The sequence below is a fragment of the Pipistrellus hanaki genome (genome assembly GCF_964339955.1).
Source record: "Pipistrellus hanaki genome assembly, chromosome: 4".
Lineage (NCBI taxonomy): Eukaryota > Metazoa > Chordata > Mammalia > Chiroptera > Vespertilionidae > Pipistrellus > Pipistrellus hanaki.
The window spans coordinates 32,702,085-32,718,425 of record NC_140506.1 but is presented as its reverse complement, the minus strand read 5'-3'; the positions used below and the strand labels follow the sequence as shown (position 1 = coordinate 32,718,425).

The 16,341-nt window shown below is 38.9% G+C and overlaps 2 protein-coding genes across 3 annotated transcripts in view; both read right to left on the bottom strand.

Annotated features, from left to right (window-relative positions):
• Positions 1–2,064: 2,064 nt before the first annotated feature.
• On the bottom strand, positions 2,065–8,728 carry CCNB1 (cyclin B1). 2 transcript variants are annotated; one of them, XM_084880923.1, is made up of 9 exons: positions 8,546–8,728; positions 7,772–7,942; positions 7,483–7,671; positions 5,728–5,925; positions 4,371–4,529; positions 4,014–4,250; positions 3,597–3,737; positions 2,852–2,962; positions 2,065–2,269 (listed from the first exon to the last, which is right to left on the bottom strand). In XM_084880923.1, the coding sequence occupies exons 1-9, from the start codon at positions 8,564–8,566 to the stop codon at positions 2,162–2,164; spliced, it is 1,335 nt and encodes a 444-aa protein (XP_084737049.1). In that variant the 5' UTR covers positions 8,567–8,728; the 3' UTR covers positions 2,065–2,161. The 2 variants fall into 2 exon arrangements, with proteins under 2 accessions (XP_084737049.1, XP_084737050.1); XM_084880924.1 differs by having other exon boundaries at positions 5,728–5,910; positions 8,546–8,726.
• A 4,572-nt stretch (positions 8,729–13,300) lies between these two features.
• SLC30A5 (solute carrier family 30 member 5) overlaps positions 13,301–16,341 on the bottom strand; it is a 30,784-nt gene continuing 27,743 nt past the window's right edge. The window contains exons 15-16 of the mRNA XM_084880895.1: positions 16,065–16,193; positions 13,301–15,342 (exon numbers count right to left, since the gene is read on the bottom strand). Of these exons, the coding sequence (XP_084737021.1) occupies positions 15,172–15,342; positions 16,065–16,193 (300 nt within the window). The 3' untranslated portion in view covers positions 13,301–15,171. The remainder of the gene's footprint in view (positions 15,343–16,064; positions 16,194–16,341) is intronic.

Genomic DNA, 16,341 nt, shown 5'->3' with positions numbered 1-16,341 from the left:
ATCCTGGGCATATGCCCTTGACCCGAATCAAACCCGGGCCCCTTTGGTTTTCAGGCAGAGGCACCATTCACTGAGCAAAACCGGCTTTGGCAACAAGGCCTATTCTTGCACGAATCTTTGTGCATTGGGCCTCTAGTCGGATATAAAATCCTAACATGGAAAACTACCAAACAATGGAATGACCTGTCACCATGACACACAATGACCACCAGGGGGCAGAAGCTCAACGCAGGAACTGCACCCTGGTGGTCAGTCCGCTCCCAAAGAGGGACCGCCACTTAGCCAGAAGCCGGGCTCACTGCTGGCTAGTGCAGCAGCCGTGGTAGGAGCCTCTGCTGCAGTGCTAAGGATCCCTCTGGGGATATCCAACTGCCAGCTTAGGCTCCCTGTGGGGAACAGGCCTAAGCCAGCAGGCTGACATCCCCAAAGGGGTCCTGGATTGTGAGGTGCAGGTCTGGCTGAGGGATCCTCCTACACCCCCAGTGCGCGAGTATTGTGCACCTGGCCTCTAGTTATATAATTAAATTCTAACACTTTAGTAACAACAGACTAAAGTGCATGTGTTTGAAAATAGCTCAACATATTTGAAAAATAGTGATAGGCTAGATTTGGTATTCTAAGTCTAGGTAATATAGTTTTACATTGTTTATCGCAGGAAAAAACAAGTAGATCAGGAAGCAATAGATGGTCATTGATGTTTCAGTTTAGTTGGACAGGATTTTAACCATATGGTAATGGCATGAATAGGAACCCATCTAAAGATTCCTACCTCAGACCACAGTGATTAAAAATCTAAATGGGAAATCTTAGGTATTTATGGTTTGGGGATGGATTTGACCTTAACACTGAAAATCGAAAAGCAACAAGAAAAAAAAAATAGATTTAATAATATAACTTTTAAGAGTGTAATGGCAGATGACAAAATGAAGTTAAAGGGCAAATGACAAATTGGGAAAGCCTTACAATTTGACAAGTTAGTAGACAACAAAAATTTATTCAAGTAGCCTTTAACAGTATAAATTAAAACAGCAAGCAAAGCAGAATATTTTTTTTGCCAACTTCACAGAAATTGAAGATGGTTACCTATAGTTCTGGCAAGACTGCAGAGAAAACACACTTTTGCACATTGCTGATGACATTGAGAAAGTTCCCTGGCAGCACCCACTAGAAATTAGATTACACATACTCTTTGGAGAACCCAGTGTACATTAACAAAACATGGTATTTAATGACATTTAAACAACATTGCTTATAGAGACAAAGAGAAAAAAACCAATCTGAATGTCAACAGGAGAATGACTGAATACATTATAGTATATGGAATATAATACGCAAATATAGGTTAAGGTCTATACATGTTGAAAATTGCTGAGTATGTACAATAGTCCTATTTTTTAAAATATCAACAATTTACATGCATGATTATGTTTATAGAAATCATGTAAGGATACATTCCAACTGTTGACATCCTTCAGGTGGATGGACTGAGGTGTAGGAAAGTTGGGGGAGGGATAAATTAAAATTTTAAAGATACTTTTGTATGTTTTAGGAGCCCCATTTATTTTCTCAACCAATAAAACCAACAAACAAAAAGTCAAGTAGGTTAGGTTTAGAATATAAAGTTATTTTTTCCAGTTAAAAAGTTGACACTAAATTTGGTAATCTAAGAAATAGTGGTAAAACTAGATTAGAATTATTGGAATCAACCACCAGAAGAAACAGAGAACAGGGGGACTAGGGATGAGGTGGCAGACTTTTAAGTAGAACCAGGCAGCTAGGTTCCATGATCTGCTCCATGATCACTGGGCTTACTTGCAGTATGCTCTATGGAAGTTAAGAATTTTGAATGCCTTCATGATCTCAGTAACTTGTATTATTAAAGTAAAAACCAGGTACCAGATACATAAAACAAACCATATAAGCAACAGTTATATATATATTATTAGTTGGGTCCCCAAGTTAATTGAAAGCACTTTTTATATTCTATATTCCCCACCACATCTTTAATACACCTTTTAAGGTACCCTAGAGTAGAAAGTAGCCACATTCAAATGAATTAAGGTATAGGAAGTAAAAAGGACCACAGCTTTATTAAAAGTAAATGTAACATATCATATATACAGAAAGCACATGGTGCTAATTGTATTTGCAAGTTCACAAGTTACACCTTTGCCACAGCCTTGGCTAAATCTTTAACTAGTGCAGAATTTAGCTGTGCTAGAGTGCTGATCTTAGCGTGCTTAGATGTGGCATACTTGTTCTTGATAGTCTGGAAGAGAAAAGCACAGTAATTAATGAAGGAAAAGAGAAAACATAAAAAGAATAGTGGTACAGGCATTCATGTAAAACGGGTGGGGAACCCTTTCTCTGCCAAGAGCCATTTGGATATTTATAACATCATTTGTGGGCCACACTAAATTACCAATTTAAAAATTAGCCTGCTGTATTAAGGTGAACATTTAATTAACTCACCCCTAATGCCTTGGCAGGGCCAGACCAAATGATATTGTGGGCCCTTATAGGGCTCAATGGCTGGCATTCCTCATCATTGACATAAAACACCATGTCCTTAAAAATAAGCTATGCATTTACAGGCATGAAGTCTTTATTTTTTATTTTATTTAAAAATATACTTTTATTGTTTTCAGAGAGAGAAACATTTATCTGCTGCCTCTTGCATGACCCTTACTGGAGGTGGAGCCTGCAACCTGGACATGTACTCTGACAGGGAATCAAACCCTGTCCTCCTGGTTCATGGGTCAGTGCTCAACCACTGAGCCACACTGTACAGGCTATGAAGTCTTATTTTCACTTTCCCCACAACATCCCAAAGTGTCACTGATTGACTTACCATATGCTTTGTAAGCCCACAATTCACCATGACTATGTTCTTAGCGAGGTGTTGCATAACAAGGAGAAGGGATTCTTCAGTGTATGACAGGTAATGCTGTAGAACTGGTGTCTGTGACAATAAGAGTTAATGTTAATAATGCTCATCAACAGTGGTTTTCATCAAGTTTTTAGATATCATTCAAGAGTATGATAGGAAGACTGTTTATCACTGAAATTTAAGACAAGCTTTAGACCCCTTCTTCCCTAGGCATTCTTTTTTCATGCTTCTCTAAGATCCTGTCCATAAACCTATCATACACTAATGTGCTCAAACTGATACACTTTGTAATTGCTGACTTGTCCAATCCAAACCTAGACTTCAAACTCCTTGAGGTCCACCTTCTCCTTCATAATTCTATTCCTAGGCTGAGGGTAGCACATGGCACATAGAAATACTTGTTGAATCAACCAATATGAATAAACTTCTAGTATGTCATTTTTTTTGCTTGTACTTCTCCATCTATAAAGAGTAGCAGCTGTTCTGCTTTTCTCAAGGGGATACAGAAAGATGAAATTAGGTAATTAAATGAAAGCATTCTATGAAGACTTCACAAACAGGATATCATTTTTAATCATTCCCTCCATAGATGCCACATGTAGGAATCATCTGAATTGTCTTTTAATTAAAACAGTTCTGCATTCAGGCAAATACTATTTACAATGTAAAAGCTTAGGGCAACCTAGGTCTGTGGGACAGAGCTTACCCATTCACCGTTATTGAGAATTTTCAGTGCTAAGCAAAAAGCTCCTGCTGCAATCTGAGAAGGAGGAAAATGCACCATATCATAGTCTAACATAGTGAGTTCCATCAGGTATTTGGCCAAGGTATGTTGCTCCACATCAACCTGGAATAAAATCCACACACAGATCACTGAGCTGCTGTCAAAAATTTGCCTTGTCAATACCAGTATGTCCATAACTGTAAGCACAAATATTTGCTTAAAAACTCTTAAGTGCAATTGCCCATGGAAGGCCTTAGTAATATTAATATACAGCCTGACTAGAAATAAAGAATTATTCCTTCCCCATGTAGTCAGGTATAAGTCAGTTGAATTAGATCTGCACGGCCAGCAATATATTCTCTAATATACCACACCAGAGGTTTCTCAAGATATCTGTACCTCTCCGATCTTAGATGCTCTCCGAAGGAAATGCAGGGGTAGAGGGCGACCCAAGGAAAAATTTAAAGCTCTCAGAATCTTCATTTCCATCTGTCTGATTTGGAGCTTAGTGTAAGTGTTGTCAGTCACAAAGGCAAAGTCACCGATTTCTGGAGGGTACATTTCTTCATATTTGCTCGCAATAAACATGGCAGTGACGCCAACCAGCTGCAGCATCTTCTTGGGCACACAATTATTCTACAATGGGAATTTCAACTGGATGAATAAGTAATATGCATTTGAAAAGGAGACAGAGTTATGAAAAAGGTGGGGAAGACACCTGGAGGGAAGAATTCTCAATTATTGCATTATGCTCACCTGCATGAACCGGTCAATAATGGAAACAGTCATGTACATGGTCTCCTGCAGTAACCTGAATTTCATCTGAACCTGAATCAGCCAATCAATTAGGATGGCTCTCATATTTCCAGTGACTTCACGACCCAGTAGGTATTTTGGTCTGACTGCTTGCTCTTCCTGCAAAAGAAATGCTGATTATTATTAAAAACAAGACTCCAGAAATAGTCACCACATAATAGCTCTGGAGCATTTAGAATCTCAAGCAGTCCTTAGCTCAGCCATTCATATCACTGAAGGGAAAAAGCACACAGTCATTAAATAGAACAGTGACAATTTGTATTGGCAGATCTGAGTTCAACTCACCATTGTTGCCATTGGCCCACACCCTGTACCCACTTGTTCCCAACTAAAGATACTCTACTACTATCTCCAGTCTTTACACCTAAGACTCTAAAACCCAAACCTGAGCTTTATCAAGTAGAGAAAAACAGCAGCAGCTCTCAGATCAGCTGGAACCCTCGTGCTACTACCATTCTCCTGCCCCAGGGTTTAACCCCCCAAAACACCCATAGATAAGGTGAAGAATGAACCATCAAGGAGCGGCACATACGTCTGCTGAATCCTCTCCTCCAAAGTTAGAACAACAACTTTAAGAAGGGAGGATAAACCCAAAACAGAAAGCTGGTCCTAGCAAGGAAGTCATCTTGCAGGGAAATCATGTAGAAAATGGAGATGCCAGAAAGAAACAGGCAAGAGAATTAAGATGTTAATGATGCCAAGGGAAGAGTATGCATTACCAAAAATTGGGTAAATCTGGTAACGCATAACTTATGTTAGCATACAGAATGTTTTCCCTTTTTGGGGTGGAGAAGGGTAAAGGTGATGCCACTAAAATAAAGTTTCAGAAGTGGGATGAAATAAAAAACTTTACACAAAAAAATTTCCCTGATACCACATGCACATCAGCCACATTGACCCCAAAGGCCTTGTGTTGGAGGTAGCTATAGCTTTTCCAACATATTCTCTTTTACCATCTACCTCCTTAAACCCAGAGTTTGGGACTTGCCACTTTCTGACTGTGACAGATATAAATAAATACATCATCCAACCTGTGTAATTTGTTAGAACCATGGTAGTATCTACTTTAACTTCAAACTATCCCTGTTCAAAATGGCAGATACAGACTTCCTAAGTTGGTTTAGTGATTTTTTTTTTTTATTCAATGGAGAATTTGAAAGTGGGATTTATTGTTAAATGTTTTTCTCACATCCAACTTAAATTATTCTAAACTATTAATGGAAAATATCTAATAAATTTAGATGCAGTTTAGAAAACCCCCCCACAAAGATTCAAAGATTCTAATAATAATACTGACCTCAACTTGTCTCAGATAAGTATAGATATCTTTCACATATTCACTACAAAGGTTTGGATCAGCTCCATCTTCTGCATCCACATCATTCACTGCAAGCATTACATCAGAGAAAGCCTGGCACAGATACTCTTCTGCAGGGGCACAGCCAGATGTTTCCATTGGGCTTGGAGAGGGAGTATCAACCTTGAAAGAGAGAGACTTTTAAAATTAATAGCAAAGAGGAATTTAAAATCTGGGAATAAAGAACAGATTATTGGTACCAACTCAAGAAATCGTTTGCTGATAGTTATGTATTTCATTCCTTAAAGGAAAAATACCTTCTTTTTACATTTATTCACTATCTTAAAAAAAATTTATATATATATATATATATATATATATATATATATATATATATATAAAATTGGTTTTCTACAGAGGGGGAAGGAGGATAGTGAGTTAGAAATATCGATGAGAGAGAAACATTGATCACCTGCCTTCCCCACACCCCTCACTGGCGAAGTGACAGAAACCAAGGTACATGGCCTTGATCGGAATCGAACCTGGGACCCTTCAGTCCCCAGGCTGATGCTCTATCCACTGAGCCAAACTGGTTAGGGCTCTGAGATGTTTTGAAGGCTGAAAAGATTTCTAGCTAAATGAAAGGCAGTGGGAAAGTCAAGAATCAGTATGAGACTTTCAAGGAAACCTCAGGCAGTGTGGTACGGCCAATTAGAGATTATGCATGAGCTAGGTCCAGAAGGTCAATACTAAAGCAGGAGCCTTAAATCTTAAACCCTTCCATATAAGAAGTCAGGCTGAATGACATTTACAGATTTTTCCCAATTGGCTTCAGAATATAGTTCATTGTAATTTCAGCAAAACAGCTTCTTCCAGATGACCTATTTTTCCTTCACAGTAAATACATTAATTCTTGGTTTTTGAAGCTAACTCATCTTTTTACTTATTTTCGGAGAGTTCCATTTTCTTTCTGCTTTACACCATTATATATTACAGGCTTATTAATTATTAATTAGCGAGTGAATAAAAAAGATTCAAGAGAACAATCTGTTTTCAGTCAATAAATTCTGGTCAGAAATGACTTGTATCAAAGACAACTCAATCTTTGGTCCAGACAGTTACTACTCAACACCAAACCGATTAAAAGCATTAGGTTGTGCCCTAGCAGGTTTGGCTCAGTGGATAGAGCACCAGCCTGCAGATTGAAGTGTTAACGGTTTGATTCTGGTCAAGGGCACATATGCCTGGGCTGATTCCCAGTGTGGAGTGTGCAGGAGCAGCCAATCTATGGTTCTCTCTTATCATCGATGTTTCTCTCTCTCTGAAATCAATAAAAACATATTTATATTAAAAAGCATAGGTTGTGCCTTGGCCGGTGATGCTCATTAGTTAGAGAGTGGGAAGGGTTGCAGTTGGATTCAAGGGCAGGTATCTGGGTTGCAAGTTTGATCCTGGCATGGTCAGGTGCATCTCTTTCACACCAATGATCAATGTTTCCTTTCTCTCTCTTTTCCCACCTCTCTCTCCCTCTCTCCTTCCTTTCTACTCTCTAAAAATCAATGGAAAAAAATATCCTATGGTGAGGATTAACAGCAATAAAAAAGCACAAGTTGTGAAGCCAGAAATGCCTGGGTTTGAATCCAATAGGTGCCACTGATTAGACCTGACTCTAGATCAAATGCTATTCCATGCATTGGAATATAAAATGAGGTTCGTAAAGAAACAACAGACTCTAAAATAGTAAAGGAAGTTTACCAAAATAGGCTCAGGAGAAAGTTTTTCTTCTTTAACAGGCTCAGGTTGGGGCTCCTGTGCTGGTTCCAGCACAGGCACAGGCACAGGCACAGGCGCATGAGCACGGACAGATGCAGGCTCCAGGGCCTTCTCCACAGGTTTTGGTAGTTTTTTAGCAATAACTTTTCCAGCAGCTAATGTTTTTGCCTCCTGTAAATGAATGGGAGAGAATGAAATGTTTTTCTATCCAGGGTCACATTTGGAAAGTGGACGATTAGATACGCCTGGAGGAGGCTGGGAAGATAGTTACCTTTTTTAGAGGCAATTTGGCCTGTGGCTGTTCACTGACATTGTTGGCGATGTCGCCAAGGGCTGTTCTGGGCCTCAGCCCGGCCTTGGAGGTTGCAGTGGTGGCCACAGGCACGCGCTTTGCGCCTGCTATACTGATCTTCGCCTTATTTTCAGCATTCATTTTCGTGTTCTGAAAGAAGCAAGATAATTTGAGAGCTGGCTGAAAGGGGGGGAGAGGAAAAGGGGGGTTTAAGATGAGCCAAGAGAGGGTTTTAGGACGGAAGTCGGTTGAGAACCAGAGGGTCTAGCTAAGACTGTGACAAGCCAGTTTCCTTCCATAATCCCTTCGCTCTCATATGGAGGGATTGCCGATTAGTCCCGGCTGGCCCTAAAATACCACGAATTTACGTTTAAAAGGAAATAAAGGTCTCCAATTGCCGGAGATCTTCGGCTTTAAAATAAATAAATTAATTAATTAAAAAAATAATAGGCTTAAAAATAATAAATTAAAAATATTTATCTAATTGTTGGTAGTATTTCCCCCTCTATCACCTCCAACAGCCGCCCCTCCCCCAGTATTTATCCGAGGCCCATCCAGATCTCTGTCACCTTCCTCTCTAGGCCGGTCAGATCTCCAAGCTCCCACCAGGGGCCCACCAACACCCGTGTCCTCCTCCCCAAATCTCCGCCGGGGTCCGCTCCCGCCCGGGCGGGGGGTGGGGGGGCTCCGCAGTCGAGATAGGAAGAGCACGGAGCGAGGAAGGCAGCGCCTCTCCCGTCCGCAGCAGCTCACCCTGGTGACCCGGAGCGCCATGGCTTCCTCTTCCCCAGGCAGCAGCTCAGCGGAGAAGCAGAGAACGGGAGAGCCCCCGGGAGCGGGGGATAAACCCGACCAGACCGACAACCGTCCGCCGCAGCACGCCGGGACGCCGGCCCGGCCGCAGGTTTAAACTCCGCGCCGCGCTCTCCCCATTGGCCTGTTCGCGGCACTCGCTCCCTTCCCATTGGCGGCTGCCGATTCCCGAGAATGCGATCCCGCGACGGAGTTCGAGACGGGGCGGGGCCAGAGCGAGGCGGGGCGGGGCCAGAGCGAGGCTGCGGCGTCCCTGCGTCGGGCTCTGCGCCTGCGCTCTCCGGCCCGGCCCCTGCGAGGCGGGTTGATGTGCCACCAGGTGTGGCCTTGGAAAGTGACAGTGGAGCAGCCGCAGTTTGAGAAGCAGGAGAAACAGTATGTTTCTAATCCTACTTATTAACACACTTTCAATATAACCTAGACCGTTTCTCTCTCTCTCTCTCTCTCTCTCTCTCTCTCTCTCTCTCTCTCTCTCTCTCTCTCTCTCTCTCTCTCTGGTGTACTGTATATATAGTGGTATGTAGCAGTGCATATGCGATCAAAGAAATTGGAAAGGGCAAAATTATACAAGTCCAGTAAACCAAGATGAGGAATCTGGACTATATGTGAAGTGAAAGCTTTTAGAGTTTTTTTTTAAAATTGACATACATTTGTTTAAATATTTTTACTGATGTGTTTTTTTTTAAAATATATTTTATTGATTTTTCACAGAGAGGAAGAGAGAGGGATAGAGAGTTAGAAACATCGATGAGAGAGAATCATCGATCAGCTGCCTCTTGCACACCCCCTACTGGGGATGCGCCCGCAACCAAGTTACATGCCCTTGACCGGAATCGAACCCGGGACCTTTCAGTCCCCAGGCCGTCGCTCTATCCACTTGAGCCAAACCGGTCCCGGCTACTGATGTGTTTTGTTTTGTTTTTAAAGAAAGGAAGTGAGGATAGAGAGGCGGGAAAAAAATCAATGAGAGAGAAACCAATGGGCTGCCCTACACACTCCCCACTGAGGACCAGCCCACAATCCGGGCATGTGCCCTGACAGGGAATTGAACCATGATCTCCTGGTTGATAGGTGGATGCTTAACCACTGAGCCACCGAGGCCAGGCTGGAGGGTTTTAAACCAAGGTGTGGCATAATCCAGCTTTCAAAAAGATAACCTTAATCACTGTAAGGTTATATAAGTGAGGGGGAGTTGGAGAAACAAGAGAAAGTGAAGCTAGGGGAGCCTCAAAGAGGCTCTTGTAAGAGGCCAGGCAAAAGATAATGGCTTAGATGGTTCTGGTAGTGCTCGACAGAAGGGTTCTAGAAATATTTTATAGAAAGACTTGCCGGGTCCTGATGGCTTGCATGGTTTGAGTGAAAGAAAAGGAATCAAGGATGACTCAGGTTTTGACCTGAGTAACTGAAACAAAGAAGACTAAAAGATGAACAGCTTTTAAGGGATAGCAGGTTTGGGATAGGAGATTAAGATAACAACCAATGAGATTAAAGCAATAACCAAAACATTAATTAAAAAATACACCATTCAGCATGATTTACAATAGCCAAGCTACGGAAGCAACCTAAGTGTCCATCTTCCACCGATAGCCAAATGGATAAAGATGGTGGTATACATGTATACAATGGGATATTACTCAGCCATAAAAAAGAATGAAATCTTGTCACTTGCAACAGCAAGGATGGACCTAGAGGGTATTATGCTAAGTGAAATAAGTCAGACTGAGAAACATGATTTTTCTTAAACGTGGAAGCTAAAAACACACACAAAAAACCCCCCCAAAATAAATGAATTAACCAAATAGGAACAAGCTTATAGATTTAGAGACTAAATCAATGTTTGCCAAATGGGAGTTGAGGGGAAGAGTGAAAAGGGAAAAGGGACTAAGATGTACAAATTGCCAAAACCGGTTTGGCTCAGTGGTAGAGCGTTGGTCTGCGGACTGAAAGGTCCCAGGTTCGATTCCGGTCAAGGGCATGTACATTGGTTGTGGGTACATCTCTGGTAGGGGGTGTGCAAGAGGCAGCTGGTCGATGTCTCTCTCTCATCAACGTTTCTAGCTCTCTTTCTCTCTCCCTTCCTTTCTGTAAAAAAAAGATGTACAAATTGCTAGTTATAAAAAAGTTACTGAGATGCAAAATAATAGGGATTACAGTTAATATTTTAATAACTATGTATGGTCTCAGAAGGATACTAGATTTATGGGGTGATAATTTTGTAAGTTATATAAAGGTCTAGCCACTATGTTGTTCAATGTCAACTGTAATTGAAAAATAAAAAAAATATTAAAATGAAAATAAGAGAGAAAAAAAGATTGAGAAAATACAGGGAGGAAGTTACAGAAATAAACAAGAGAGGACATGAATTTCATTAATTGATGTCTGAGTGCCCTGTATAATAAGTGAATAAAAACTTATTCCATGGCACACTGTGCTGGCATATAATATTAAGAATAGCCAGGCAGGTGTGGGTCAGTGGTTGAGCGTCGACCTATAAACCAGGAAGTCACAGTTTGATTCCCTGGTCAGGGCATGTACCCAGCTTGTGGGCTCAATCCCCAATGTGAAGCACGCAGGAGGTAGCCAATCAATGAGTCTCTCTCATCATTGATGTTTTTCTCTCTCCCCTTCCCTTCCTCCCTGAAATCAAATAAAATGTTTTTTAAAAAATGTTCTTGCCCTAATGTCTAGACCTGTGAATATGAAAAGACCAGACTAATTTAGCCGACAAAAGAGGCTCGGAAGACCTTGAGATAGGAATTACCGATTGCGTGGGTGGGTTCACTGCCACCACGTGAGGCCTTGAGGGTAGAGGAGGATGGGGGAAGAGGTGGTCAGAGAAAGATGCTATAGTGGGAGAAGAGTCAAGAGATACCAGAAATGGGAGAAGCATATGTCCAGCTGTTGCTGACCCTGTAGCTAGAGGAAGGAGGTCACAAGCCAAGGAATGTAGGTGGCCTGTAGAAGCTGGAAGCACCAGCAAACAGGGACCTCAGTCCTACGTCCACAAGGACTGAATTCAATTAGCCTGAATGAACCAGGAAATGGCTTCTCCCCTAGAAGGAAATGCAGCTCTGCAAGCACCTTGATTTTAGCCCTGTAAGACCCGTACTGGATGTTTGACCTTCAGAACTGTAAGTTTGTGGTAATTTGTTATGATAGTAATCGTTAATACAAACCATTTTCTGTGCTTGATTACCATAGTCTTCTCTGCTTTTGGAGTTCATATACAAGGAATCATACAGTATGAATTCTTGTGTTTGGCGCCTTTTTATTTTAAAAATCTTGAAAGTATTACATATGTCCCTTTTCCCTCCTCCCCCCATCAACCTCATCCAGCCCACCCCAACCCCCTGCCCCAGGCCCTCACCACCCCACTGTCTATGTCCATGGGTTATACATATGTGCATACCAGGTCTTTGGTTGATTATCTCCCACACACCTACCCTCTCCAGTCGTCCCTCTGAGATTCTGCACTCTCCCATGCTTCCATGTCTCTGGATCCCCTTCATTCATCAAGTTTATTTTGTTAATTAGATTCCACATATGAATGAGAGCATGTGATACTTGTCTTTCTCTGACTTATTTCACTTAGAATGCTACTCTCCAGGTCCCTTCCATGCTGTTGGCTTCTTTCACTTAATATGTTTTTGGTTTTTAAAAAATGTATTGTTATTGATTTCAGAGAGGAAGGAAGAGGGAGAGATAGAAACATTGATGGGAGAATCATTGATCTGCTGCCTCCTGCACACCCCCTACTGGTGATTGAGGCCCCAACCCAGGCATGTGCCCTTGACCAGAGACAAACCCGGGACCCTTCAGTCCACAGGCCAATGCTCTATCCACTAAGCCAAACTGGCTAGGGCCACTTAACATGTTTTTGAGAATCACCTATATTGTTTGTAACTAATTAAAAAAACAACTGTTGAGTAGTATTCCATTATGAATAAAGTATACCACATTTTATCCTTTCTCCTGATGGACATTGGATTGTGTCCAGCTTTTAGCTATCATGAGTACATGCTTTTTTTTTTAATATATAGATTTCAGAGAGGGAGAGGGAGAGATAAAAACATCAGTGATGAAAGAGAATCATTGATTGGATGCCTCCTGCATGATTGGGGATCAAGCATGTGCCCTGACTGGTAATCAAACCGTCATCTCTTAGTTCATAGGTCTATGCTCTACCACTGAGCCACACCGACCTGGCCATCTCTGAATTAATATAGTGAATATTTTAGGGGAGAACAATAATCTAAATTTAAAGTAAAGCCAGGATCCCTTAGGGATATCTTACTATATAATAGTGTAGCCTCATTCTTTTGCTGGAATGAGAAAAGTGTAAAGTTTGATCAATTATCATGTACTAGAAACAATCTGTACTTTAACAGACGTAATGTTTATTCTAAGTGGAAATCACCATTGCCTAAATTGTAAGAAGGGAAAACAATAGCTGGAAAGGAAGGAAAAGGAGAGAATTGGGAAGAGATGAAAGAGAAATCAATAGGTTTGTTCACCACCACCACCACCACCACCACCACCACCACCCTTCTTGGGGCAAACGAACTATAAACAGCTTCTGTTTGGGGTATTATTTTAAGCTTGTTTGTTCACTTAATATAATATTAATTAATCTCTCAGATGCTGATTTCAATAGAAAAAAGTGACAAATTAATAAAAGCAACCTCTGAAGTCAAGTTTAAAATATTAAAAATCCTTTAACTTTATTTAGCCCTTTTCAACTTTCAATTTCTTCTTACATTATTCCTTTTGTTCCTCATAACCCTATGAATTTGAGATTGAATTTTGATTTTATGTACGAGAGAGAAAAAAAAGATACTCGAAACTGATTTGTCTAAAGTCACATGGTTTGTATGAGCTGGAACCAGTACCTAGGTGCTCTTCAATGTGGAGTTTCCCTGCTTTCTACCTGGACCCCCCTTAATCTTCAGCCCTGCCTTCTTCTCTCAGTCACATTCATTTTATTTTCCTGTTGTTTATATGCCTTCTAAGGGAAATGATAAGCTTAATAATGGTGTAATATTCATTGTACCTATATACGGTACCTAAAAATTTTTAATGTACAAAAGTTGCATTGAAACGCCAATATGCATTTATTTTCCCACCATTCATAAATTTTTAATTTTGAAGATTTTGGACCAGATAATGTGTAAAGAGAAGACAAGGATTATTCAAATAAGTTATAACAAATTTCTAAACCTCTCACATATTAAAATTAGTAAGACAAAAATATGATTTACATTACATATTTGCCATTATGTTAGATTAGAAAATAGTACCCATACTAAAATTAATTCATCCTACTTATCAAAATTTCTAGTCTAAGAATGAAAATATTTAGATTCTTATAAATAAACAGATATTCAAAAGTTTCTTTTGGACAATGTTCTTTGGTGTTTATAAAACTGCATATATTATTATATATCTATTATACAGTCTTTTCAGAATGTATATGCCTTTTAAATTAGAAATTAAAAAATATATAAATTAGATATTTTTATAGAAAATAGTTATAGGATATTTTGATTTCATGGTGCCCGAGTGTTTATGGACTTTAATGACTACCTATATTTTGATATTTCTTATATATCTACATGTACCAAAAAAAGAACATTTAATTTATGGGCAGAAAATTAAATTGAGTTGACAATTATTTATGACTCTAAAATGGCTATTCCACAACATGTGAAACTAAATGAAAAGATGAAAAGCCTAACGTTGCTTGGATACCAGCTTGATAAACAACTAGGAATGCCAGATGCATAATAAGAAATGTAGTATTCTACTTTAGAGGCAGAAGTGAGTGAATAACATGGACACAACTTAGTATTAAGTTCTTCACCTTAATAAAGTAGTATTCATTTGCAAATATTACCAAAAGTAAAAAAAAATTTATTTTACAGAGTGGTTGGTTTTTGTAATACATCAAAAACTGTAGTTATACTTCCCTAGTCTCACTGCTTGTCTCATTATCAGTGGTTGAAGTTTCTCCCAAATAATTTACTTTACATTTAAAGTGGCAATACAGATTTTACTTAATGGATTTAAGTTTTAATTAGAAACTAGTTTTATATACAGAAAATCCATAAATATAGAACTTTCATTTTTTTATCCTAGAGCTATGCAAAAAAATCGACTAAAATTTTTCATTTGGGGTTTGTAATAAACATGTACATACATTATTTACAATGGAGATGCTTTCTGGCACAAAGTAAACACAGAATAATTTGGTCTTCACTTGATTCTGCCATTTTATGTTCATCTTCAAAGATGATGTGATATATCATATTCACTCAAATTTTTAGATTCTTGTTATACACATAATTCAAATAATGATTTGACTTGAATAATGCATGTTCCATTTTGTATTTAAGTTTCCTTTAAGATTCCTTGATTCAATAGTAGGGAACTTTAATTTTTTTTTTTTTTTTCAAATATGGCAAAATGTTTCTGTACAAGTGTGTTCAATTTTCTTCCTTCTGGCAATATTCTAATACTTAGTCATTTAATCTTCATTGTTTACATTCCAGAGGTAATTCCTGGTTATCTCACATGATGTAAGTACCATCTTTGTAGTATTTCATGGACTCCATTTGTTTTGTCATAGCCAGGACATCATGAAATCCAGTACTTAGGCCAGACATATGTTGAAAGTATGCCTCTTTTTCCACTTGAATTGTTAAATTGTTTACTCCAGCATCTTTAAGTATTCCTGTAACCTGTTATAAAAAAAATCCATATATTTTAAAGCATTTAGGTTAATGCATTTAATGCACATGTCTTAAATAACTGATATTTCATTTTTTACAGCTACAAATAGTCAAAGATACATCCTCAAAATAATGTTTATTATTTATTTGGGCAAATGTTAGATAGGATTTTGTTTTTGTTTAAAATATGGAACACTTGGACAAATCTGCATAACATTCTTGTGCATGGGCCATGCTAATCTTCTCTGTATATGTGCTGCCGAAGGGAGCACAAAATAGAATTTTAAACAAGGAGTAAATTCTGATCTCACTTTCAAAGTAGTAAAAGAAACAGCTATTGCTTCCAATTCAGTATGTCCAGATAGGGATACAAGAACTGTGTTTGATCCCTATCTTCAACTATAGCATATACCCTGCCAATGTTAATATTATAATTAATTTAGGGCTACATTTATAATAACTTATTTCTTGATCATCTATTGGGAATTAAGGTGGATCATAAATAATTTTATTTTACATTAATTTAACTGATCCTCTAAATACTAAAACTTGATTTTATTTTATCCAGTTTTGGATATAAAGAAAACCTAGGATACAAAATTTTGTTATCCTCAGATGAAAGACTGATATTTTCAAACAGTTAAATTACCATTGAACTGTATAAATTATAATGTATGCAATTTTATGCAAGAATTACAATTGAAATTACTTTAAAAACAAAAGATTATTACCTGCTGTACTATTCTTTGTTCCAGCACATCAGATGTCACTTGTATATGAATTGTTCCTGCCACAATATTGGCAGAATGACGCCAAAAATGAGGGTCTCGGTATGATATTAATCCTTCAATTTTTTGTATCTGTCAAATAAAAGCTGAGGTGATATAAATGGACTTAAAGGTTATAATTTACTTAACACAAAGCAATCTTTTTGGTCCAGCAACCACTATTAAACTGATTATTTAAAAAAAAAAAAAAAAAAAAAAAGGTAAAAAGGTGAGTCCAGAG

Excerpts from the sequence above, each read along its gene's own strand:
- CCNB1 (XM_084880923.1), bottom strand. The coding sequence starts at position 8,566 with ATGGCGCTCCGGGTCACCAGG. Across the intron at positions 7,672-7,771 it reads CCAAATTGCCTCTAAAAAAG|GAGGCAAAAACATTAGCTGC; the intron begins GTAACTATCTTC and ends ATTCATTTACAG. Across the intron at positions 5,926-7,482 it reads TTTCTCCTGAGCCTATTTTG|TCTCTCTCTTTCAAGGTTGA; the intron begins GTAAACTTCCTT and ends TAATTTTAAAAG.